Source organism: Galendromus occidentalis, unplaced genomic scaffold (genome assembly GCF_000255335.2).
Source record: "Galendromus occidentalis unplaced genomic scaffold, Mocc_1.1 scf7180000077231, whole genome shotgun sequence".
Classification (NCBI taxonomy): Eukaryota; Metazoa; Arthropoda; class Arachnida; order Mesostigmata; family Phytoseiidae; genus Galendromus; species Galendromus occidentalis.
The window spans coordinates 30,116-56,600 of record NW_003805219.1 but is presented as its reverse complement, the minus strand read 5'-3'; the positions used below and the strand labels follow the sequence as shown (position 1 = coordinate 56,600).

Sequence of the window (26,485 nt, the reverse complement as noted above, 5' to 3'; positions counted from 1 at the left end):
CAGAATAAATTGCTCCATTCCGTTTATGTAGAAATTTGGCTCTAATTATTTGGCTGTTTCGAAGGAATTGGGAGTCGATACCCCTCATGAAGATGCGCCAAATTTGAATCCGGCGATCCAAAAACATATTATGTCTTCGGATATCTCGGGCAGATCCAATATTCGTCCATTGTTCATAGTATTTTCCATTATTCCCATAGAGTCAATGCTTAAGGGCGGATTTTTGAAAAAAATTTAAACACCCTTTAAGTGGCCATACGCAGATAATATCCTAGGGTTAAACTTCTCTCGGGGTGGGGATTCTATGACCAAAGTTTCAGCCCGATCGGCGTGTTACATGTTCGGCACTCCCCTTGTGAGACGATCGAGACACTGAACGTTGCGCGGGGATAAAAACAGGAAGCAGCTCTAAACAATGCTGTCGAAAATTGCGTGTCGAGCTTTTCTCGCGCTCCGACGAGTCGATCCAGAGTACGCACGCGACTACCATCCTTGCGTAGAGACGTGGTAGCAGAGACCGGGGCTCGAGGTGCACGGCGACTGAATGTCGACTCCCTCCCGGGAAGCTGCTCCGGAGTTCTTCCGTCACAGAGACGTGATTTCGTGAAATTCGTGCCATCTGCTCGAGAGTACGCGGCGCGACCGGGTCGGGAGGGACCGGGAGCTTCTATTCAATTCATTGTGTGAATAATCGATGAACATTGTGCCGGGAGCGAGGAGCTCCGAATTAGAGAAATCAACGTCGACGATCCTCCCATTTGAACACTGCAGTGAATCTGTGATGAGGCTCCAGCGAGCTCTGAATAACTCTCAACCACCGGAAGACATCACGGGGTGTCAAAACGGATCCTCCTCGCCGTCGTGTTTCCTCATCTGTGTACTCGAATATTGGCCAGAAGAGCGACTGACTGAGTCTTTGTTCTATTCCTATCTCTGATCCCGTCCCGACGTCCTGGCCTTCACTGAACGGCGCGGGTGAACATGCGCACGAGAGAGAGGATGAAATAGAAGTTGGTGAGAGTCGAAGGATTCAAGCGTGACAAACACGTCAGTCAAACGTCGGTTTCGATAGTCTACGCGCTGACGGAGACCTTGTCAACAAAATCCACGGAAGAAATCGCGGTCGTGGGCCTGTCGATGTATGGAATTAATTCAGACAGACGTGAAAAAACCGCCAAGTTTTGAAGTGAGTGAACGTCAATCAGCGCGAGATCTTCGGGAAGACCTCGCGATCGCTCCTTGAGTTCGAGCATCTTCGGGATCCGACCAAACGTTGGAACATCACTCGATGTCTTTAGCCGCGGATCAGGCCGAGGATCACAAGTTCGCGCTCTTCTACAGAGGACCGGGGACGGAGTTCTCCTCCCATGCTAGGCATCGCGGTCGCACAAGATTTTGAGATTCGAAGCGGAGTTGGCGAATCAGGGTAAGATTGCCTCAGCGAGCTCATCAACAGGGAATGGCGATCTTTTCCGAGCTGTGATTATATGCGCGAGAAACGGCTCTATTTATATTGCTCATGGCTCGCCCAATCAGTGATTTCGAGGTTGATCCTCTCGCTCTCCGCGATCGGTCGTGGGTACAGAAAGTTCCCCCGAATGAGTCGGTATAAATGTTTCTCTACATACGGGAACGGATGGAAGAATGAATAAATAAATAAATTCATGACAAGAATGAATAGATGAACAAATGGTATTGAGCCGCTTGTTTCAATGAGCGAAAGTTAGGGCCTCTCGTAAAGCCGTACTTCGCTGAAAAGCATAAAGAAGCTTCAAAGGGAGCGGCAGATCTCGGGAAGCGCAGTTTGGCGGAGGAAGAGATGCGGCATTCGGGAGAAAGTAAGATGAGCCGTTTTATACGCTGTGGACTTATTCGCTTGTACGCTCGGCTGACCAGGCTCAAGATTTACAGTCTCGCCCCATCTCGTTCGGAAGTTTTTCAATTCTCAGCAAAATGTTTGATTATATTGAATCCGGAGTTTTCAGACGCCTCCGCCACCACCAGACCAAGAGGATTGATTCTTGCAGTCGCCGGAAGAAGGATTCAATCCGGTAATACGACCGAGACCGGGATTGCAACTCACCGATGCAACGACCGAGTGGATGATACAGAGAGGTCGGTACCGGAGTTCGGAAGGGAAACACGCACGGAAATGACTCGGGCAATGTAGGTACTCGAAAGCGTCCTGAGCAGCTCGCTCGATACGCACGGTAGGTCGCCAAGTCAGCGGCTGCGATTACTCGAGGGAGACTGAAGCGTGAGGATCCCGCTTCCCGGATGTTGTACTGCCCGCCACCGATTCACTCGTCGACTTGTCCCAACCGAACAAACGACCGGTATTGTCGTCGAGACAAAGAGCTGTATGAAACAGGAGAACTCCCACTTCTGCGAGGCTAACATAGAGGTCGTGCTCGGAATCGAGGACTTATCCACAGCATGCAAGTATGCACTGCATTGGAGCAAAGAATTCAAGGCGTACGATCCTGATCCCCAAATTGATTCCCTCTCCACTTCCGATGCACCGCTATCATTTCCCATGACGGGAATAGGTATCAGGTGTAATCACCCGAGTCCCGAGTCACAGAGCAATAACGAGTCTAATGATGATTTTCAACAATCGGCTCCGACTGTGCACTCTATTGAGCTCGCTCGTTTTTGCGCGGAATTCGGCGAGAACTCCAGAATTGGTTCACAGAGCCCACGATCTCCTTCGGTTGCCGCGATGGGGAACACCGACAACCGTGGCACCAATCGTCGATGATGATCACACCGTTTTCGAGAATGATGACGGCCGGCAAATCGGCCGTTCATTGCTCGCTCCCGTGACGAAAAATAAGCGCTGTCGCAAGGACAGCTGTTCAGAGCTCGAATTCGTTGAAGAATGATCGCGCTGAAGCTTCTCCCTCGCTCACTTCCGTTATAATCCGTCGTCGGCTGTCGCAGCTCTGATTGAGGGCTCTCCGTCCTGAGATCCAATACCGACTGAGAGAGCCCCTTCGTGCCGTCCTCCCGATCATCAGAATTAGTGGCTGGAGATTTTCTGACGAGCTTCTGAGACCATCGCAGGTGATGATCCGGAGTATCGAAGTCGGGTTCCCGGTCGAGTCCCCTGATCGTCACAGAAAGTTGGACAGAGCCAATGCGGAGGATTTCCAAGGCCGTGGGGCCGATAATCTGCGCGAGGGGTGTTGCTCCGAGCAGAAGACGGAAACGGCTCTCTTAGTCGAACGACGGTCTGTCATACGAATCAGAGACAGCGTGAGGTCGGGCATTGATCCCGCGTTCATGGTTTATCGACGGTCGATCGAGAACTCAAGGCTGAAGGTCAGCGCGGAATACGAACGGCAAACGAGCCACCGACATCGTCGACCACAGCCACCCAGTCGAGCGAGAGGCTCCGGTCGGCAAGGAATGCCTACTAACTTGCATGGTCCTTCTGAGATCGGCCCTTCAAGAGCGAACCGGCAGCAGCGGTGGTGGTAAGGGCGGCACAAGAACAATACTCGGCTCCTCTGACCAACGTACGAATGACCGACCGGCAGCCGGCTGGGCGTTCAGCTCGCCGAGAGCATGACTGCCGCGGCTCGCTGACTCAAAGACCACTCAGCGTCTCTCGTCTGCGTTCGCGGCGGTTGGCCATTAGAGTCACGTTAAAGGACACTCCGGATGAAGAACAAAGCCTTCGATGCTTCCCCGCTGAAGGCTTGCCGACCCCGTCTTCCGAAACCGCCAATACTGCGGCTGACAGGGAGCACGCCGGAGTAAGAGTTGTAAGAGAGCAAAGAAGTGGATTTCCTTTCGACAGCTTCTCCTCCACCGTTGTTCGCCCATCGCGATCACCACTTCAAGAGCTATCATCACCGCTGTCATCGCCATGGAGAGAACATCTCCGAGGGGAAGACAATGTCCCTCGGTGCGAGATGCCTGTCCGCTCGGTCTCCCATAAGAAGGATCATAAACATTCACATAAATACAGATCTCTTTCGAACGGCGTTCCATCGTTCATACAACAATTCACTCACAAGCGACTCAGTGCGGTCGTGTCGCAGTTGTGTGGCAAACGAGAGGACCATGGAACGGAAATACATATCACAACTGGTACGCGGCGAAACCGCATGCGAACGGGAGTACAGGAGCAAGCAACTCCCATTCAGACATGATGCTCGGGATATAATTCTGCTGGACTCGAGATTGACAGGATCGTTGATGATCAGCTGTGAATCAGTCAACAAGCCGTCGAGGCAGCCGCGGCGTGCACATCAATGAGCTCGGACTGCTATTTGTATGCATGACGGTGAAGTGCTACACGAGCCGGTCGAGGGGATCCTGTCTGTAGTGAAATATATATGACTGCAGTAGACAGGGAAGCAAGAGTACCGGGTGGCGACCACTCACTCCTGGAGTACCTACCGAATACTACAGTGGCAGCGAGTAAGAGTGCAACAAAAACGCGAGCCGAGCATCGGCATCGTCGGGAAGTTGGATCGGAGAACGTCCCAGTGAAGGAGGTGAGCGGATAGCAGTTACGCCTCTCGAGGTGGACGCCATGCAGAAGAAAATTGATTAGTTCCTCAAGCCATCGGCGATCACAGAGAAGAATGAGCCTGCCGGAGCTACAGACAGACCGGCGGAGGGCCGAACGACCGGAGGTCGGCCACGGCTGGGTCAGGAAACACGGGCTTGCAACAGCGGGTAAAGAGTCAGGAAAACCTAGCAGGAGCCAGTAGCGTCGAGACGGAAGCTGTCAGCGCAACCGGGCGCCAGGATATAATTTATGTTTACGGTGCATTGAATGAACTCAATGAATGAATGGATCTGCCGACAGAAACGTTCGCCTCCTTGCCTCTCACTCAGCTCTTCAGGTCCCGGAGAGCTCGAGTAATGCTTTACGCGGCGCAACATTCTCTCGCGGCGCGTGATATCTCACTGAGGAGCTGAAGCCTCGAGGAACCGCAGAACACATTCCCTTTTTCTCGCAGTCAGTCGCGACGTTTCTCGTACGCTTCCTCTCCCGGTTGGCGCATGCGAATACTCGCTAAACGAGCTCCTGTACCTTCTCTGATCAACATGCTCCGGAACTCTAACCCCCGAGGTCTCACCGACGACCACAGTCGCCGATCCTAATTTCCGATGTCGTGGAACCTCCGGCAATAAGTCCCGCGACCGACATGGGACCCAAATATTTTTTTCTCGACAGAGAGCCGTCGTGATGTGTGATCATCACTTCGCCTCGAGAGGAGGATCGGGGAGCTCGCCTCGCTTCGGACAGATTTCGCACGAAATTGGATATGCTGAGTTCAGAGTCGAAAAAAAAGTCCGATGACTTCCAGATCCGGCGCGAAGATTGAGTCCAGCGAGATTAAATCTCTCGGAAGCTCTTGGTATTCAGGACTTTCGCGTCGTATTCGAACTTGTGGAGTCCCTCAGAGACTTTGAGGTTGGAACGTGTGTACATTAGGGGTAGAGGCCCGCACTTCGGGACTCTAAGAAACGCACAACGGGAAAAGTGCCGGCATCCATTCTCTGACATAAATACTAAGTCTGCCTTCCGCCTGACACTCCTCGGATCCTCCAGGAGCGACGAACTCCAGCCCGATTATCCGTCGAGTCATACCGAGTTGTCCCGGAAGCCGGTGTCCCTTGGCGTCCGAATATTTGCCGTCTGTCTAAATGAAGCTCTGTTCTCTTTGTGGAATCTACCTAATCTTTTGCTCTGACCTTGCGCAGTTCCCTACGGAGAGCAATTCAAGCTCGCCCGAGACCAGCCGAGAAGCGCCGACGGCAGCAGCAATACAACCGGAAGCATAAATTTGGACTCGGACCGGATGCCCCCTTGTCACCCTGGAATTCACCCCTGCAGTCCGAAGGGAACATTCCTATGTCTGATGAAAGGATAACAACGCCGGCGGATGTATGCGAGTGTTCCGCCGTTAGTTTCATGGTGTGTGTGTGATCCTGCGGATGCTCTATGGACGCATAGTGTGAGCATGCGCATACTTTATCACAAAACATTTACGGTGGACGGGCGGTCGGTTTCCGCGTAGACTCCTCTTCGACGATTCTGTACCCGCGTTTCGCTCTATTAGCGAGGATAGAAATTCCGTCTCCTGAATTATGCATCGACTTGCTTCCGATTCGAAAGGGGCGAAAAATCCATGCGTCGCCCTGTCAATTCTCTCGTCGTGTTTCCGTCTCTCCATCGAGCAGTCGCTGAAAGCAGGCCGAATTTCGATGATTCCAGACTTTGCCCGTGCCCTCTAATTCAGTGTTTCTTTCGGCTGGGCGGACCGCCCTGCGCATCCGCCGACTTTCAAGTAGTCCCCTTCGGATGCCTTGTGGAGCCGCGAGCCGAATCTCAGTGGGTCGCTCCTCGTGCTGATAACGTCTGAAACGCATAGACTCGACCGAATCCCCGATATAGGCGCATCTATGCGGGAAACTCCCGAGCACCACGCATCTCATCCTGTGGAGTGTATCTCTGTGGGCTTGCCGTGAAAGAATTCCTATTCTGGCGCGACATTTTATGGAGGTCGCCCTGCTACGCTAAGTCTACTGAGACATCCCCACATAGACACTGTTCTTCGTACACAAAGTATCCTTATGCTTCCCGATGCATCACTCGGGCCTCCATTTATCGGAGAAGGTCTCTCGAGCGAGTACAATACCGTTGCCCGCACAGACCCTCCCAGCTGATATGGGCCCGCTATTTCGTCATCCGTGAGCATCTTGACATTTTGTTCGAGATGTCTTCACTCAGACCCTGACTCTTTCTCTGGTCAGTGCGAACGTAACCGCCGGTGGGAGGAATGTTGCTGTGATTTCATTTTGCTTCAGAGAAACTCTGTAGCTACAGAGACGAAATGTGAGATAGGGCAGGCAGCAGCAGCTGCCCTTGATGATGATGATCTCTGCACTTCGTTCTGGATCGTTAACGTCAGCATGAAAAACTGAGAGCCAGATGGGCAGGCTCACTGACAAGCGCACTGACGAGCAGAGACCGTCTGCTCTATTCGAGCGTTTGAGCGAGCGAGCGGACAATCGGTCGAATGAACAAGTTCCCGGGCAGAGCTTTCGCTAATGCCACGCAGGAACTTTTGAGGATACGGGCTCAGATGTAGGATCGTAATCCCTTCGTCTATACGGTCTGAATAGCACAAGCGTCTGCTCCCTTGTTTCATTTCAGAAGTCGTTGAGATCTCGCCCAAGAGTAGCCACTTTTAGAAGAAGCAAGCCAGTCAATCGCCCATGGGAGCGAGGTGAGTAACATGTCCAACATTCCTTGTCCTCATAGGGAAGCTCACGATGGCATCGGAATTCGTCGCCTTTCTACATGCTATTTGACAGGGAACTTCGCCGAACACTGTATTAAATGCTATTTTCGACCCATTGTGAGATACTCTCCCATGTCGGAAGCAATACTGGAGGATATTCCTCGGCCGAAGCAGCGAAATGAGCCGCTTGAGGATTCGGATGATCGCGAGATGAAAGCAACGACACCGGATTCTCGATCGCTACTCCCTCGCCTCCATAAATCCGATGCTCATTTGTGTATGTATGTACATTTTCGAAGAAGAATCCGTCGGAGGGCAAAATACCATAATCGGTAAAGGTCTGTTGATGGCAGGAATCGGAAACAAGCCGTGTTTCCGGAATGATCCTAGAACTCACCTGTTTAAAACCTCTGTACATGAGTTGGAGCTCTCTACGGTTGAACTTAGTCAGCTGGCACAGAGTCTCAATGGCCTCTGGCTTATAGTGAACGGTCGGGCCCTCGAGCTCATCGAGTTCGCTGTCTGGAAAGAAAATGCACACACGTTATTGGTTTCCGAAGAACGAGCACTGTCAGAGAATGTCGTGGTCGAGGAATTCGTGCTCGACTCCCTTCCCATCGAGCTCGCTCGACGGGTGGATTCGTAGTATAGATCAATGTTCGGTGACGCTCAATGTCATAAATTATTGTATTCACAATTCCTACTACATGCGATTCATCTCTTGCCAAGCGAAAAACCTCGTCGACCTATTGTTTCGGAAAACTTCAAAGTCTCGAAACCTCGCTCACGAACGAACACGGCTGGGAACGCATCGTATCTATTCCGAGTCCTGCCGACTTCGTTGGAGATCGACAGAATTATTCGGGTCGGTGGTGACCGAGTCGGGAGCTCCGACTTAACTACACATCCAGAGCCGACGTGCCCGGGGGCATTTACTTGCGCCCGCCTGAATTTACGCCTCCCGGTCCACTTCGCTTCCTCAGCCCTCTCCTGAATCGGGGTGCCGAGGAACTCACTTGAGCATCCCAGGCTAACAAGGCCGTCTTCCTCAAACCAATCCATATCACGTCATATGCGGGTCTCGCAAGAGGCTCGAGCCCCGTGGAGTGTTCCTCATCCGATGCCTCAGCGCAAGTACACCATGGAAGATCCGCGAGCTGTCATCGTATACGATAAACTTCCCGCTTGATTGGAGCTGACGACTCCTCAAGCGAGGCAGCGGAGGCATTCTCATCGACCTTCAGGCTTTCATACAACTTTCGTTGAAAGCCACTCGAATCAGCGATCAGAGACCTCGATAGATATCTATGAGTTCCGAGCTGATAAACAGACTCTAATCGAGTCTATAACCAATGACTTGGGGTTCCGATCCCGGATACATCGATCTGTATCGGGGGTCGCTCGATATGAGATTTTCCGGTGCCAGAAATTCGTGGGCCTTGATGGAATGATTGTGGTCCCGAATCGGTTGGCAGGTCGAGAGGCATTTTCTCCCCACAGGCCGGACAGGGAGTGTGGACTAATGGGATGCGAATACTTTCGCTCTCCGAGGGCGACGTAACCGAATGCCGAATGAGGGTGATTGTTACATGAAACGTGTATGTCGGAGTTCCCCGCGATTTCTTCTGCATCCCCTCGCCGAAAGCAAAGTCTTGATGTGATCCGTAGATCTAATTTGCTGGAAAGCTCGGATGTCTTCCGTTATCTGAGCGGGCGAGACCAGAAGCGGGAGCGAGTGTCGTCGGCCGGCACCCCGGCCAAGCAAGGGCGGCCTACGTACAAAGCATACATGACGAGCCGGAGAAAGTCGAGTCTTCCTAAATTGAATTTCTCCATTTGCAGGCTGCCCCGTCGTGACCAGCCGGCCATACTTGTTGCCACTCGCAATATAATAAATATACATTCATCCGTCCGTCCATCGGGAAAAAGGCATCGACCAAGCCCCGTGGCGGGGCTTAGGGACGCCCGGGGAACGACACGCACAAGAAGCAGTGCGAGCAAGAGAATGCGTTCAAGATACACTTCAGTATGATGTTCATATAAAGAGAACGATGCGTCTCAGTGGATTGAGTTTGTCGCGGGACGAGGGGAAGTCGGCAGAAAGAAGAAGAGACTGAAGGGCAATGCATTCTTACAATCTACATTCGATTATATCGGCTGCTATGGCCGAGTGACTACTCTGTTGACGAACGACGGGTGCTCCTCCGCTTCGCCGCTGCTTGTCCCGCATCGACTCAAACTCCGTTTTGAACTCCGACTTTTCTTCGAATCGGTGCTTCGAGCACTCTGTCCCCCACGCTCTGGCTAGACAAAACCTCACCGCGACGCACACTTCACTTATGCACATGGCTCAGTCCGTGACTCTTCCATAAAACCCCAATGCTGAATCCCCGTTCTGTCGCTCGTCCCACTATGCTCGGCCCTCTGAACTGTGGATAAACTCGAATGGTAGAAACAACTTCCCTCCGGCAGTCCTCGCAAGCGGTTTGTTCTCCAGTTGCTTCCCCAGCTCCTACGAGGTATAAAATGTTCCTCAAACTCGCGACTCTACGAGTGATCTCCTCAGCGTGCGATGTATGTCTCTCAGGTTGTGCTCGAATAATTGATGGCGATCAGCATATGTATATGATTTCTGAGTTCCTCTGAGCGAGTTTTCGGAGCTATCCGGGGTCCCGATGGTTGCGCTGTCTGTTCCTTCATCCGGATAAGAGAGTAGGCTTTTACCGGGCCGTTACGCATCTGGTTCGACATCTCGTTATATCGCCGACGAGGGTTTAAATTCGTATGAGTGACTCGGGCGCAGTTGGATCCAGTGAACAGATCTAGTGGTATGGGTACGCACGGTAAGACGTAAGCGAAACGAATTCCGGAGAGCGAGTTGCCACCTCATGTACCCCACGAGAGGTCGAGCTCCGCCGGGCTCCGTTCTAAAAACTGAGGAGATTAGTCGGGACCTTCTTAGACTAATTCACGATTCTGTCGATGTACGTGCATGTGAGCCTACTCATGAGCATAAGCCGCATCCAGCGAAGGCTCTCCTGACTCCTCCAACTCGGGTCGTCCTGTTTGAGCTCAACCCTCAATGACTCTCGTTGAGCAGATAAATCCCAACCATCGGCCGATTGTTCTCTTTAGACATTGGACACACAATATGTCGAAACCTGCAGAAGAGCCGAGCTGCAATCGGTACCCCGACACTGCCCAACTTAGTTCCGCGGGAGCATGGTCACAGTCCCTCGCCCACGAGGCCGGCTGCTGATGGGCAACTTCGATGAGCAAGAAACAATCTTGAGCGTCTGATGGTAACGTGATCATTAGCTTGCTCCCAAGGGATAAGGAGGGTCTCGCTATTATCAAACTATCGCACATGCGGAGGAAGTGAACGGACACATTCGCTTGTTCCTCCATCCGGCCTCGAACCCTGGAGCCGAGTCCGGAGGGGACGAAGCTTCCTTGGAGAGAGCTTCTAGAGAATCGCTCCCTTCAGGAACGAAGATCTCCGGTTTCATGAACGTTCAGACGCTTTCGTTGAGCCGCCGGACAGACGTCGACCCCGATTCCGTTCCGCGTGACAAATGTCACCCAGATCTTGGGCCTGCTAGATTAGCTCATGAACGTCTCGCCGGACACCGGCACGAAGTCGCCGTCACGACCGAAGTTATTGGTGATGTAAGTCATCCGAGTCGCGGGACACGTGCGAAAGAATAATGTCTCGCTTTCCCGATTACCTGTGAGTACATCTGCTGGATCTTTCTTTCGCGGTCGTTTATGCGGTCCTTTGTGCTCTGTCGAATTGATACTTTGCATTTTTCTCCAGTTCTCCTAGCTCTCGCGCAGACACTAAACACGGCCGTGATGTGTACTATGTTCCCAGCAGAATTTCCACTAAACTTCGGCACGGATTTCAGAGCACACAACGCGCGCGGTCAGCCACTTTCACTCGTCACAAAACCGTTCGGCTTAGCCCCTCGGCTTTCGGAACCGAATCTCGGGCTTGGAATGCTTTCCGGTCGTCTTCCGCCGCTATAAGCACGATCGACGTCTGTACAAATTAGTATTGCCGGTGCATCTGGCAATACGCGCTCAGATAAACTGCTGAGCATTTCGCTCAGTCGCGACCGGCGGCATCCAGCTAGCCGAGCACGCCGGTTTGCCTCTGATGGTCCCTGGGTTCGAGGGTAGAGTTGAAGCCCATGAGAGAAGAATCGGTGGCTTGTCTTGACTGAACCAGGCGCGGTCAGGACTGAAAGACAAGCAGAGCTAGCTAGCTAGCAAGCAACCGACCACCGGCACTATGCTCGTAGAAGCAGCAAGTGAAGCGCGGGGAGTGGTGCGACATAGAGACAGTCATACAGGAGTTTTCCATAGAGAGCCCGCCTAGTCTCGTAAATACTGGGTCTCTCACTCGGCATCTTCTCACTCATCTCATTCATTGACGTTCCATTTGATCGCCGTTTCTGGTTGTGGCAGGTCCTTGTTCTACTGACACTCTATAAAAATGTCCACGAGCAGACGTAAGCGTTGCTGGGCTTGACTCGAAGCCGGGTTTGACATTAAAATGTTATTCGTACCGATCGAACGCTTCATTCTGTGCAATGACCGCCCACGATCATGTGCCAAAGTTACTCCCGGACTAGAAGGGAAGAGCGTGGCGACACGTACATAAAATCCGCCTCTCGTCTTAATTTCTGTTGTAATGGGCGGGAGAATAATTATTGTTTCTCACATTCGGAGGATGCTTTTCGAATCAAAGACACGATCTCATGTCTCAGCGTGCAAGTGGGTCATTCGAATCGCCGTGAATCTCATTGTGAATCATCGCCTGTTGCGCTGAGCTGCGCAATATTATTCGCGACATATTCTCGCAGGTAGAAGCGAGTGCCTCAGCTGCATGTGAGATGACCAATGAGAGATGACTAATTATTGTAAGTTTGTGACAGTCGCTTGCGGATCGTCCGCCCGTCGTCTTCCGCTCGATGGTCGATGAGAGCTGACGACCGCCGCGAGGCAGCTCAGGAATTGGCAAAGGCTTAGCGCACGCCACGTATGATACAGAAAGGAAGCCGTAGGGGCCGTAAGCTGTCTTATTGCATTTGCCCATGGCATATGGGGACCGCGACAGAACCTGTCGAATAATTGATGAGACCAAGCGAGAAATCGAGAGTCTACTGGGACCGAAGGCTCACAAAGGCACCAGGAGCAAGTACCACGCATTAAAGAGCCCTCGCCGCAGTGCCGATGGCTGTGTGTGAGCCCGCTCGATTCCTGTCGACTCGACTGCGGCTGCCGCTCCGCAAACATCTCTCAAGACCGTACAGTTCCTCAATAAGCAATAGCTCGACGTTCCGTTCTCAAGGGGAGAGTACATACACGCTCTCGCTTCACATATACACAGAGTAAATCAACCGGTCGGTCAGACTCTCGTTCGCTCCTTCACCCAATGACACTGACGGAAGTCTCCGAGGCGCGTTCGTTCGCGTCCCGAATCATCGACATCAACCACGATCCTCCAGCAAATCCCGACTCCCCGGAAATTAGAACAGCCTCGAAAGGTCTGTCGTCACCGAGCGCCAGCGTGACATGGAGCCGGAGCAGCTGCTTTCACTTTGGTTGCCTGCAGGGGAAAGCACGTTTTCTCTCAAGAGGAAGTTCGGACTTCCTTGAGGAATTCAAGTCCGTCAACTGTTCCCGACACGCCACTACGGCCACGGAGGAGGAATCACTCTTCTCCTCCATGTCGTCCGCTCCGTCCGACTGGACACGCCGGATGACGCTCTTGCTGGGACGATGGAAGCGCTCCGCGTGAAAATCAACCGTCTCAGGGAAATATCTCCAAAGTCTCATCCCCATGAACATAATTTGTCACCGGGAATATTAAGCAAATCTCGCTGCTATCACTATATGAGGTGGACGTGACAAGGTCGGATGAAAAGATTGTGGAACACGATACCGCGCGTCGAGAACGGAAAAGATTTTCCCCGACTTAGTGACGCACTGAGGATGCGGGCGCCGTGAGCAGCAAGAGAGTGCTGGTACTCTCTGATACTCCTCCGCTCGTAATCCTGCGTTCTTGCCAGCATGCTTACGAACGAGCGGAAAAAATGTCATTGGGTCGACCCGGGCTCTATGAGACCGTTTCCTCGATGTCGAAGCCCACCGAACATCTACGACTTCGGAAGATTCCCCCAGACCGCGGCTCGACCGATACGTGCGAGCTGTTAGTGGATATGATTAGGATTAGGTTTCGGGCTTTCGTTCGTATGTTCATGAAAATCGCGGGGAAATTCTAGGCAAGTTCGGGAAAGTTTAAAGGAGTCTGAGATCTTGAGGCATCCACGGTGGAAGTCCGGAGAGCCGCAGACCATTATCGATCGGAGAAAAGATTCCCCTCCGAGATGAGACGATATAAAACCGGGGGCCAATAATGATTCAATCCACGAAAGGCAGGCAGCTCGCAAATCGCTCCTCACGGAAGCGATCACTCGAGTCGAGAGAGGGATCCGGACCGCTCCGCATCAGACAGAATTTCCCAAATGACAGGAGCCTTTACATTCTGCCGAATCGAACAACATTCGCAGCCAAGCCATCTGTGTATTCATTCGACCGTTCGTTCGTCCGCCGGCTCTCGAGAGATGTATTTTTGTGCGAGAGCTGTTTGTGCAACATCCAAAGCGGATGGATGCTCCCAGCTGCACACTGCTTACCCGCGGGAAAGCCAGTCGTAGCGGGTCCAGAGGGAGAGGAAAAGTAAGGGTTCCGTGCACGGCCGTTATGGACTCGTATTTATATCGTCATCGCAATCATCATCCGAATCGTCGGCGTCTCCGCTGTAGCATACGAAGTGTACGCCTTCGGATGGAACTCTCGAGAATTCTTTTTGAGTCGGCAGAGACAATTGGGCGACTTCCCGTGGCGGAGCACAAGGTCAAGCAGCGTAGCTTCGGCAGCGGCCGTGACGGAGGGCACGGGCGGGCAGTACCGTCATTTCTGCTGCTGCTACTTCTCCTCCACTCATCTCGACGAATATAGCTCGGAGTCGTTTACACTACTTCGTCTCCTACGTTGACCGAGGCTGAAACTCATCCGGGAGGATTTTACGGTGGTCAAGCGTGCTTCCCGACGTCGGCGTCGCACACATTCCCCGCCCGGGACACGGATGTCTCTTGCGACTTCCAGGAGTCAAGTTGAATGAAACTTCCCAGCTTTCTGAAGGACAATCTCGATCAGAGGAGCTGGGAGGAAGGAGATATCCGACGACTGTTTCGAGAAATTTAACGGCTTCTAAGATCGTTTTTCCCAAGGACAGCTCCCGCAAAACTGATCGAAAGCGCGATTACGGGTGTGATTGTAATCCGAGTCTACTCCGATATGGATTACGTCGCTAGTCGGAGTTACGCGATCCCGTTGCTCATCTCCACACCACTCCGCAATATTCCATTCTGCTGCAGAGGTTAGTGGTTTTTCTAATGAAAATACATGGTGCCGTGGTCCTTTGAATAAATGGAAGCTCGCGCAGTGATTCGGGCTCGGCCCCTTCTTGGAGACTGTTGACTTATGCCTCGCATCTGTGATAATTACACGCAGAAATTCATGACTGGGATTCGTTCCAAGGGATAATACTGCTGTCCTCCCGGACAGGATGTCCATGTCGTGAGCTTTCGTTCCCCCGCAGAGAACATCGTTTAGTCTCCGATGTCTGTTGCCTCGACTCAGAGCCTCCTTGTCGCTCGCAGTCTCGGAAGGAATCATCGAATCCGGAATTTCGTGTTGTAATATGCATATGTATTCCCACGAAACGCAAACGTACATCGATTTTTAGGCCTTTCGAGGGAGCAATTTCACGAACGCACCAACAGCAAAGTCGAAGGAAAGCGTTCCGAGAAGTTTTGAGGAGTGTCTCCAACCTTTCGGTCATCACTACGAAACGTATGCAACTCGGCTGACACGTCTGCTCCTTCCCTTCGACTCAACGTCGTCGCACTCCAAACTTTCGTAATTTCGGACGCTCCAGTGCCCTCATTCCAGAGAGTGATCATCATAACAAACAAAGAATACATCGCATCACTCAGACGGTCACGGGCCCGAAGGACGCGAGATCTGAAATTACCGATGAACTCTAGCTCTGTGTGGGAGGAGGAGGTCAGCTTTCATCCCCCGATTCCGCGTGGAAGTATAGCTCTAGAACTCTAGACCCACTGTCTGCTGATCCAGGCTCTAATGAATGAAACGCAATTCCGCTTGTGCTCTCCCGTTGGCGTTTCTCGAACGGCGCAGATTCGGCGGTATCGCTCATATTGCATGCAAGGCCATAGCCCGATTCTGTCCGCATCATGAAGACATTTCCTTCGGAACGGTAGCCGCAGACGCTCGCCGATATTTTTTTCATCTGCGGGAGCCCGGTCTATCCACCGATGACGGACGTAGACTCTCCCGACCCGTCCTTAGGAGATGGGCTCTCGGTAAAGGGTTTATCTTATCCGAGATACATACTCTGCTTCTCGACCAGCGACATCAATGAGAGTTCAGACTCCGCTAGAGGTTTCTGCTTCGAGACCTCATGCCGCCGCGTCGGAGTAGCCAAGGCCCTCGGATGCCTCCTAATCATGTGAAACATGAAGTGGAGCGAACATCTCATTGCCCCCGGTGTCAGGCTTTCCATTCCCCGAATCATCATTCACCTTGACAGGTTTCTTGACGGCCGTCCGAACCGACGGTCACCGGGATTCCGACGGGACGCTCCGGGAAGTCCGAAATTCCCGTACAGATGACAGGAAACGACGGGGAGAAGAACGCCGAGTGCAGGCAAATGGCGGAATACTCGCGACAATGGGAGACAAAGCGAAAAACGCTTAGCCGCGCCGATTCGCGAAGTGATCGTCTGAATTTTTAAGAATAATCCCGGAACCCCCTGCTCTCGCCATCACCCTCTGGCAAGACGAGGAAGCGCAAGAACACATTTGCTCCATGTGGAGCGCTCCACGGGCGAATTCATCCCCAGCTTTCCTCATCGCTGCTTTATGTGGACTCGCTGCATTCTCTCGGAGCTCTCGCAAGAGAAAATGTCTTCTGTGTCATTCATAAAGCGGAATCCTTATGCGCATACCAGTTCTCATCCCGACCGGGGGAACAGAGACACTTGATGAGTTGCCAAAAAACGCAAATAAGAACGGCGTCGACTGATCTAGTTCAACGGGACGTCATGTCAGCTCGAAGGCTGGACGATCCCTACGACCTGCCCTCGATATATCTTATCGTCTCGGGCGTCGACGTCAGACCCGTTGTCGTCGGTGTCGTCATCGTCACAGCCGCTCAGGTCGTTCAAGGTCGGAATTCCTTTCAGGTCTCTTTTCCAAGCGAGAAAAAGTTCCTTCACTGGGCCCAGTCAAAGGTCTTGAGACATTCCAGAGGCCATTAGGCATGAGCACGAGCAGCAGGAACGGAACTCGACTCCCACGGTCAACGGCAACTCCCGCGTAGACGACGTCTGCGACCTCGGGACGGTCAGCCCGGAAAGTAACCGAGCAAGAGAAGCTCAGGAGATTACAAAAGCACACAGCTCATCTCACACGCAGCGAAACCTTTCTGTCAACCGGCACACAGGCAACACACGCGTAGAAGGTTTTGTCCGCTGATGGCGGCCGACAACACATTATCTCATTTGGCCTTGCGCAAATTAGGATCCCAGTGGTCAGTCAGCCCGTCGTTGTACAGAACATACGCCGAGCCTTTCCTCGGTCGGTCAGGGCTCCTAGCAGCTGAGCTCGCAAAATGCTTCCAGTAATCTGAGTGAGAACCGCCGCCGACCCAACGGCAATGACCGAGATTTTTCCGACAGAAACACTAAAACAAGGTTCCCGATAGCATAGGGCAGATACAGAAAAGAGCCGTTGATTTTCTGCAGTAGTTCTGGACCCGCACACTTCTTATAGACTCCGCGGACCTCTGTCGTCTACTGCAGTTTCATAGGTGGGTATGTTGAATTTCTCGACTGAAATTCTCCCTTTTCGTCCCGAGATTCGGTAAGAATGGGAAATTGCGCATTCCCGCCGAACTTCTGTTCCCTAATGAATATATATACCTTCCGATGCCGTGAGGCCCATCCAGGTCTTGCGAACGAAGTTCACGATCCTCTCGAAGAAACTATACTGTGGTTGTTGACGAGGGGTTTCGCCCGTTGCCAGGTCTTTATCCGAGCCGGCCATTTGGTTCGAAGCCGTGGAGAGCTCCACACTTCTTCCAGCTACCGAAGGGACATTTTGATTCATGGAGGTGGGATGCTCCTGCTGTGAGGGGGGTGACGTCGGAGGATTCCCTCTACGGCCTACCAGAAAGACAGAGCCGCTTTGCTGATTCTGACGCTGCCGTTGAGGAGCTGCGTGGTGTTGGTGATGTTTCTGATGCTTATGTGTTCGACCCGAGTCCGACGACCCGTACATTCCCCCGTACATTCTGGAAATCCGGTTTCCTCTGCGGGTTTCCCTCTCAGAAAACGTTGAAACAATCACCGATGAGAACGCTCTTCCTTCGACAGGCTACGAACAAGGATGTGTCGATTATCTCGACGACTTGTGGAGATTTCGATGGAGTGCTTCGTTCTAATCCAAGTAGTGTCGGCGGACCGGGTCTCTAAGAGTCAGCGTCGACGTATTTCGGGCTGGTGAAGTCGGCTTAGTGACACCGGGTGATTTCACTACATCGTAGCATAGAAACAAAAACGGAAAAAATATCAGGAGCAAAAACACCACCGGTTTCGTACGTCGGCGCCCCACATGGTCACATCGTTGCTGTGCGAGTTAGTTTCCCCGCCAGAGTGAGGAGCACTGCTCGCGCGGGAAAAGTCCGTATCCGCTCTGCTCGTTCCTCGAGTATCCTGAACGCTCGGAGGGGGTTAGGGAATTCGAATGCAGCACTCGAAAGCATTAGACGCCGCGCCGGGTACGCGCCTCCTCGCCCCACACGCACTAGCCAGCCTTCCGACAACCAAAAAGCTACCATCAACTACGATAACTACGCGCACATCATCGTGGAGAGTCACATCGCACTGCACTCTTCGATACGACGTCGCGCACAAGGAATGAGGAACAACCGGCAGGGAGTCTCCTCAGAGTCGCAAAGTCGTTTCAACGAGAGATTCAGAAAACGAAAACACTTCTGCAGTCGCTACTTTTCGACCTAATGGGAGAACGGCAAGACTTGCTCGGCGACAAACTTCTTCCTACAGGCCACGCCGTAGGGCGCTCGTGAAGTGCGAGGCTCTGAGGCTTCGGTGGATCTTGGGATAGAATCCACGCTCCCCACTTCCGAGGAAAGGGAAATGGAAAGGGAAAACGAGCCCCACTTGTTGAGTGAGTGAGCGAGTGCTTCTCGAGCTGCCGAACCGGTCCGAATTCTGAGGCTGTTTCGTTCGCGAAGAACTCCTATGTTTCCGTCCGCATTTAAAAGTCTCGACCCCGGGCTGATTTCATTTCAACACTAGCCAAGTAACTGGGGAACTTTGTCGGGACGTCGGAGGGTATCATCGACGCCCGGGAGGGTCCCTCATCTCTGATATCCGGTTTGCTCTAGGCTCCCCGATATCGTTCTCCCTGTCATGAATCGCTTACGAGAGGCTCCGGAGACGAGGAACGGCATCCATACTTCACTATCAAGGATGCGAGCATCACACCACCGCCGAAAACCCCTCGGATCCTCGTCCAAGCATTTTGAGACGGAATTAACGAATGTACGTCACACTTTCCGCATGCTTCGCGGTATTAGAAAATGTCTCATTCAGTCGCGATATCCTCCGCGGAACGATTCTTCTCCTTCTTCCCGACAGCGAGGAATGCCTGTTATGTATATCATAACGAACGCATCACATTTTGCCGCCGAAGGGAATTAAGTTTCGGGAGACGGAGGTGAGCATCGGTGCTCTCTATGTCTCTCATTACCGAAATGAACCCTGAAGCCAGATTTCCGCCAGAGTGGACTCATTCAGTCGACTCCGTGAAGCCTGCGTTTCGAATGGATCCTCTCCTGATCTCCAATTGCTTCAGAGCTCAACGCAGCTTTCGGGTTATTGGAAATAGCCTCGCGCTTTCTCCTCGGAGAACTTCTTCCATGCCCGCTCCGGAAAATCGTTCTTGATGAATCAAAGCGGAACTACATAGTAGCGCCAGTCAAGATGTTGGGACTCTGATTACAAGGAGTATCGGAGCATGCCAATCCCGGGCATTGTAAGCTGAAATCAGCGTTCCTCGCGGGACTCTCTCAAGTCAACTCGGCGCTCTTCATAGACTACTACATACTTGATCAGGCGAGAAGAGGTCTGGAGGGAAACTCGAACCGATCTGACGTCTTCCACGACTTTTTAAAATTGCAGATCGAATCCTCGTCGATTCCCCTTTTCCGTTACCAGCGATCCCCCTCCTCTTTCGTCGCTCCCGATCGCTCGAAGGATTTTGGGTCCCTGCTTGTCGCGGCAACGGCCGCAGTGTTGTCTGAGTCTTTCAAAGCAAGCCAGATCCACCGAGGTCCGGCACGAGAAAGAGCAGATTCCCCTAAAGCTTTGAATCAGGAGTCGAGACGGAGTCCTTGTATATCCGTACGAACAAACAATGAATAGATTACATGGAGCAGGAAGATTTGAGCTAATGAAGCTGCGATCGAGTTCACGGTGTTCTTCTGGTCTCACATTTTCTCCAGACTCGCTTGTACGAGTCGACTCGACATTTGAGACTGGATCACAAAGTTCTCTGCATTCCAGACGGCCCCGCATCATTGCGCGAGCACGTGCGGAGGAGCAACGCGGTTCGAGCTCCCCACAGACCTCATCTAGGGTTCCTCCGTGGGGGATCTGACGTGTAAGTACGCAACGCAATGGCTCGAGAGGCCTTAATTTGCGAGATGAACTTCCAACACGAGGCAGAAGGCTTCATTGAACCTAGATTTGAGTTCGAAAGTCGAGAGCCCGTGATTTTACGTTTCGCAAGCGTTTGTCTTCCTCGGAACTCTTGTTTTCCGGATTCTCTTGAAATGTATAGAGCTCCCATAATTAGTCATTAGAGTTCTCTGTACTGACGTATTCTTCGGAATTGAGTTGTATACGCGGACTTGGGCATCACACGAGAAACATCGCAAACTCACTGGCTATGGGAGGAAATCCCGTCACCTCGACAGCCGAAAAGCGCTCCGAGGCTGTTTCCTGGAGCTTTTGAGCATGACTTACGTGGAATGTCGACGGAGCCATCGACATTTTCGAAGATAATGCTCAGAGTCTCGTTCCTTTCATCATTGTTCTGCAGACTTCCAATGCCGTGCCTTCACTCGCACTTTGTACAGGACAGAGAGGGAGCCAGGACAAACAGCTTCGGATTCTATTCGGAACAAAATGATAGCCTCGAGGCTGGATGACGTCCTGGAGACAGGACCGAAAAACGTTCAGCTCTCAATCAGCGACGGGCTGGTTGATTGTTCCTTGTTGCTCGCGCCGTAGGAGTTCGCGGTTAGTTCAAGGTTCCCGTCATGAGCGCTCGTATTCCGGATCGAGGCACATTCAGAGCTCAACTACGTTTCTCCCTTGGATGCTATGATACGTTCAAAAATCACGAGGGCGTCCTTGGGTCCGACGGGTCCCATGCAAGAAGCGAAGCTCTATCCATTTTCCGTCGATCGAGACACGGAGCCTTTGATCGAAGTTCTCGCGCGTCTTGGAAATAATTTCAAACAAGTTTTGGGAGCAGGAGCGGACCGAATGCGAGAGCCTAACGAACTCAGCTCGTCTCGAAATTCTGTCGCTCGCAAGTGGTAGGAGCAAATTCTCCCGTATTGATTCACGTCGAGGCATGGGAGCATGCCGGCTCCTCTTTGACTCTAGACGTGACTTTCATCCTGAAACTCGGCAAATTTTTAAAAAGTAGTCACGTAGCTGTCTGCGAGTTTCCTCCCCCTCCCCCCCGCCAGGACTCGTCAGTGAGTCAAGTATTGGCTTCCCCTCTTGAGAGTGATGGATAAATGGATGGATTTGCCAAGCGCCAAAAAGTGAGTAGCTTCACGCCTTCATGCGGCCCCTCCAGGTCGTTCGGTCGATTGGCGGCATCAATCCGCTAAGCTCAACTTTGCTTTTAGCAAATAAATTGAATCGAGTCCGCAGAGTATACAGCAGCCTTCAGAGAGCAAAAGTTACTCATCGAAGCTCGGACCCTCCCCCAATCCATGGGTCCGTCCATCCGTCTGACCGGTCCTCCGTACATCTGGACGTCCGCTCATGCCGGCATCCGGTAAATGCGTTGAGCAAGAGAAAACGGAGGACGAGAACCAGCGGTCCCCAGGGATGATGCCATATGAGCTCGCTCCTCCTCTCTTTCTTTTCGTACGTCCATTTCCTCCGCTCAAGTCCGGAAATCCCACCGAATGGTGAGCCTGCGGAGTTTGAATCGCTGTTCCAAACTCACTAACCACTCTCGGCTGGCGCATTCACCGGAGTTTCTGGGATCGAGAAGTCTGCTATACATTAGAAAAGCGGGCCGACCATGAACGCGAGGAAATGAGAACGAAAGGAAGGGGCTAGAAGGAGGCATTTTGACGAGGACAAATATCCCGGGAAAGCCCGACACGATGGCATAGTGGAATTCAGCAGCCGCACTCACAGAGCCTCCTTCACTTACGTGGGTGCTTTCTATCTCTTCCCGTCCAAGGTCATCATGCGAGCAACGACGAGCAGAACAACTGAGCAGGAAGCATCGGATTCGTTTCTCCGACCGGATCCAGTACTTATTCGTCTATCGATGTGTACCACTGCTTCGCGCTTATGCAGAGCGGCCTCTGCTCGCTCGGGAACAGATTCATGCATTCTTCCATATATCTATCCATCTATCTATCACTGCCACCTTCCGCCCGGCTGGATCTTTCCGCTCATTTGAGCCGCTCAAGCGACAACGCGGAACCGTCGCAGCCTCCCGCTGAGAGTGCGGCGCGGCTTTAATTGCTCCACGTAGTTGCGTTCGGGTGTTCAGCGTAACCGGAACGCGCCCGAATGCCGGCTCTCAGATTATGTAGGTTCTCTCCTCGGTGGCGGGGTCGACTGTCTTGCTGCACACTACCGTGCACGTTCACACAGAATTCGGTAGTTCCGTCGTCTCGTCATCTGAGAGCCCTTATTACAACGTTTGCCATCAGTCCACAGGAACCTATACCAGGAGCTCCCGCGAAAAAGCGGTACTCTTATGGTTTATTTGTTTACATTTCGTAGAACGTCCGAGTGGAGCAATACGAGCCGCGACTGAGCTCCGCAGTCTTCGACGCTCTGAAATACCGGAGGCACAAATTGATTGCTTCTGTCGAACGTCGGAATACGCCGACTTATGTTCCAGCCGAGCATTTCATACATATGAGAACACTGACCGTTCGCTCAAGTCGGTGGGAGCTCCCCCTCCCAACCGGAAATCTCGGTTGGCGTGGAAGTGACAGTGTCCGCCTCGAATCCAGGCGGTCACTCCCAGAGCGGCGTATCGGCAGGATGCTTGTGGTCTCGCTTCGACGGTAAACGTTCCGTCGCCGCATGCAGAGGAGATCACGTGCGGGACGACGAACCGACTTGGGAAAGGGCGGGGACCCCCTTGGAATGCACTGAGCTCAGGATAGTGTTTGTCACGTCACGAACGATGATGACTTAAGGCAACTGCGATCCTTGTTTGTTGTTATTTCAATCTTTTGACGGATCGATACCGTGAAAGGTCACGCCCTCGAGACGGGAGTTTGACCGCTTCCCGTTCGGGGAACCGACCGGGCTGATTTTGAATTCGTCCCAGAATGGCCTCGTATGTCCGTACCTTTCGACACTCCAGCCTAATCTAGGAAATCAGGTACATTTGCTGCGAGGTGTCCAAGACGCTTCGATGCAGGTGTCAAGAGCCCAACGTGCAAGCCGAGAAGCTATATTACCTAATAACAGGACGGCGTCGCCACTCAATCTTCTGGTAAACAAGCAAAAAGGAAACGACCCGAGCAGAAGAAAGATAGAAGAATGGAAAGTACGCAGGGGTGCACTCTTCGCGAACGGGTCGGTTTCCGCGGTGCTGAAAGCCGAAGATAACGAGGGAAACTGCGGCCAGTGCCGTGTTAGACGGGCGGGACTCAGTCATGAAGTTTCGCGTGGGCTCTAGGGAAAAGACGCCTCGTCGTGAACCGAATGAAGTAAGCGAGCGAAGGAACGTGCATACTTCCCCGCCTACCAGAACGAGGCTGGTTATCTTGCTTACTGACTCGGATGATGCACCTTCGCCAATTTCGGGCTAGACTGCAATAACGAGCTTCGGACACCCACTCGGTGCTCCTACCGACTCGGAAGATGAGGTCGACGAGCACAGCTCGCAGACGGGTTGAGCGCTGAAAGTCGCTTCTCTTCCCCGCGCGGGGTAAAAAACAGAATTCCAATGTGATGGAATGCCCCGCCGGGAATTCGGTCAAGGGGTCTTGGAGCATCTAGCCGTTCCAGGACGAAAATCGAACTTTCTGCTATCGCTTCCCCAGGGCTCCGCTGTGAGAAACTCACCAGCAGTGGGACCGAACGCCGGCGATATCTTGCGAGAACCCTCTATCGGGATCCGACAACGCGCTCGCTAGCTGCCTGGGAAACATAATCTCCCTTAGAGGTAGGGATGAGTGAATTCCATTCCTTTCCAGACATTGTCTGCGGAATGAAACTTGAGAAAGAGTTCTCCGTCTCTATCTATCATCTGCAGTCCGTTCTCATCGCTCGTAGTCGAAAACTGGACTCAGGAAGCGAATCCTCGGATCTGTCGACTACATGGCGTGGCAGTTCGCTGTTTAGGGAGACGAGCTTAGACACGAGCTGGGAAGTCTCCTCCATTCGCTCCAGCGTAAAAATTCTGAAGTGCTCCACTATGATACTCGTCGTAAGCGTTCTTGTTCTCTAATGGCAGCGTTGTAATTGAATCTCTTCCCGAGCCGAGCAAACCTACGGCTTCTGTACAGTCGTAATTGATCCGTTGACATATGAACTCGAAACTTCCCAGGCTTGCGCAAGTTAATAGCGGAAATGATTCTCTGCCATGAGAGGTAGCGAGCTCGGTGGGATTTGCTGCACGGTGTCAGCTTGGACTCTCTCGTTGGACTTTGAGCTGCATCACTGCATGGTGAGTGGGAAAGGCGCGTTGAACCGCTTCGACGAAGCGTCAATGCGGTCGAGGAAAATTCCGGCGATGCACCCAACCAAATTGAACGGGATAAAATTCATTCGAACATCTGATGCCGAATAACTTCACATACATAGGATACACCGCCATGGACAATTTCGCCATCATGAAGAAATAATTATTGTGACATATTGTGTTGCATTGAATCTACGAATGGTTTCCTGAGTGCCACTGGAGTCGGGTCTCGAATTCCTGGGTCCGAAGCGCGTCGGAGATTCACTCACCAGCGACAGGTTTTCTCGAAGGAAAATGAACGGGGCTGTGCAAGAAGCATCGCGGGCCCCGAATGTACCGTCGAGAGTCGAGAGGACTCCGGACAACGTCTTCGTAGTTGTTCTTCTCTCCCCCTCCGTTCCTGCCCCGCGAAAAGTGGAATCCGGTAGTCACACGATTCGTACAAAGGGATGTCGCTGCGGACTTCTGGAGCGGCCGTGCGGAGAGACAAACCGTAGGTGCTGTCAGGTTGCTCCTCTCCTGCCGCAATTCCTGTCGAACGCATGTCGTCGCCGGTCACAGGCCCAGGCTCCGGGTTCCTCTTATAGCTCTTCCACTCGAGGATCTGAGGGACTTGACTCCTCATAGCAATCCGCCACAATCCGATGTCGAGAGCGACACGTTCCCTCCCGCGAGTACACGCAACTATCTTCTCCAGTGCTCCCTCCAGTGCAATATCGGGAGTTTGCTTCCCGAATGAAGAGGAATCGCTGAGCACATTCGGGCAGATATACGCTCATATTGCTAGTGTGGAGAGGCACCTTCGGCTCGCTGCCCCAGCTGCGGAAAGTTGTTCTGTTGGTGCTCCTTCTTCCGCTGATAAGATCAACTTCGCTCGAGTCCTTGTGTTTTATTCACTAAACGACGCCTCGGCCTTGGCAAGCCGTGCGGTAACAATGTACGCTTGGACCGTTGGCAAATACCGAGCAACAGACCTGCAGGCGGAAAAGTTTCTCGGCTTGACCGGCCCGGGATCCCAAACCGAGATTGGATTCCTCCCGATCGGCTCGCTTCTTCCCGGGAATCCGACATCGCTGTGTCGGCTGAGTTTGTGCTGGAGACGAGGGGGAATTTTTCATTTCATCCATTCCGTAGCTCAGTTCCAAAAGTTGTGGAAAAAACTTTCGACAATAATGGAAGCGGCGAGGCTCACAGACCGTTATTACCACCCGGTGTCAGGCAGGAAATGTTCGTCTTGCAAAAAACGTCCTCATCCGATCAAAGGCAAGAAACGAATTTGCATGGAGATTAATCCGAAACTTCCTTCCCCTAGCGCAACGCATTCTGCTAATGATTGATAGAAATCTGGGGAGGATCTCCCAGCGGGCCTCGACGATACACTCGCCTCGTCAGAAAGTCTGTATTCCTCCTTCCGCTATTCCTCTCTCGAACGAGTGCGCGGGAGGAGGGTCCGGGGCTGGACCGATAGTTTTCCAGCACTTCGAGATCCTCTGTTTCCCAGCCGTGAAGAATAACCATGTTTCAAGGTGACGTGTCGCTCCGTGTAGATCAGCCAAGAGGATCACGCTTTCTGGCGGAGGATATCGCCTCGAGCTGGAGGGAACATCGAATCTCCGAATGAGAATCGGCACCGAGATCATCAAGGAACATCTCGTAGTCGAACTCGCCTCCTGATCCGACATGAAACAGCTGTATTCCTAATGGACTCCCGGCCATGATTCATACAGTCGGAGCTTATCGGTGCTCACTCAGCCATTGTTGGCCGTGCTTCACGAGACGAATGGATCGAGCAATGAGATAAAAATCCTTCGGCGATTTCACAAGAAAGCCTCAACAAAGAACGCCTCGATGAGAATTTCGGAGAGGTGCCTTTGGTTTCACTTGCGAGGGTAGGGTCACAACCACGGATCGGTCGGTACCTCCACAATAGCCATGAATGATCTTCAGCGACCCTCGTTCCTTCCATCGTGAGCTCTCCATGCTTCTGACGGTAACTTGTCGCGACCACAGGAGCATCGATTCTCTCCGGGTCCCGTGCGATGGAACACTGGCCACGGTATCCGC

At 52.5% G+C, this 26,485-nt stretch overlaps 1 protein-coding gene across 1 annotated transcript in view; it reads right to left on the bottom strand.

Annotated features, from left to right (window-relative positions):
* The window catches only part of LOC100906405 (Kv channel-interacting protein 4), a 53,218-nt gene that overhangs the window by 11,406 nt on the left and 15,327 nt on the right, over positions 1-26,485 (bottom strand). The window contains exon 4 of the mRNA XM_018638972.1: positions 7,669-7,793. Coding sequence (XP_018494488.1) covers positions 7,669-7,793 — 125 coding nt within the window. The remainder of the gene's footprint in view (positions 1-7,668; positions 7,794-26,485) is intronic.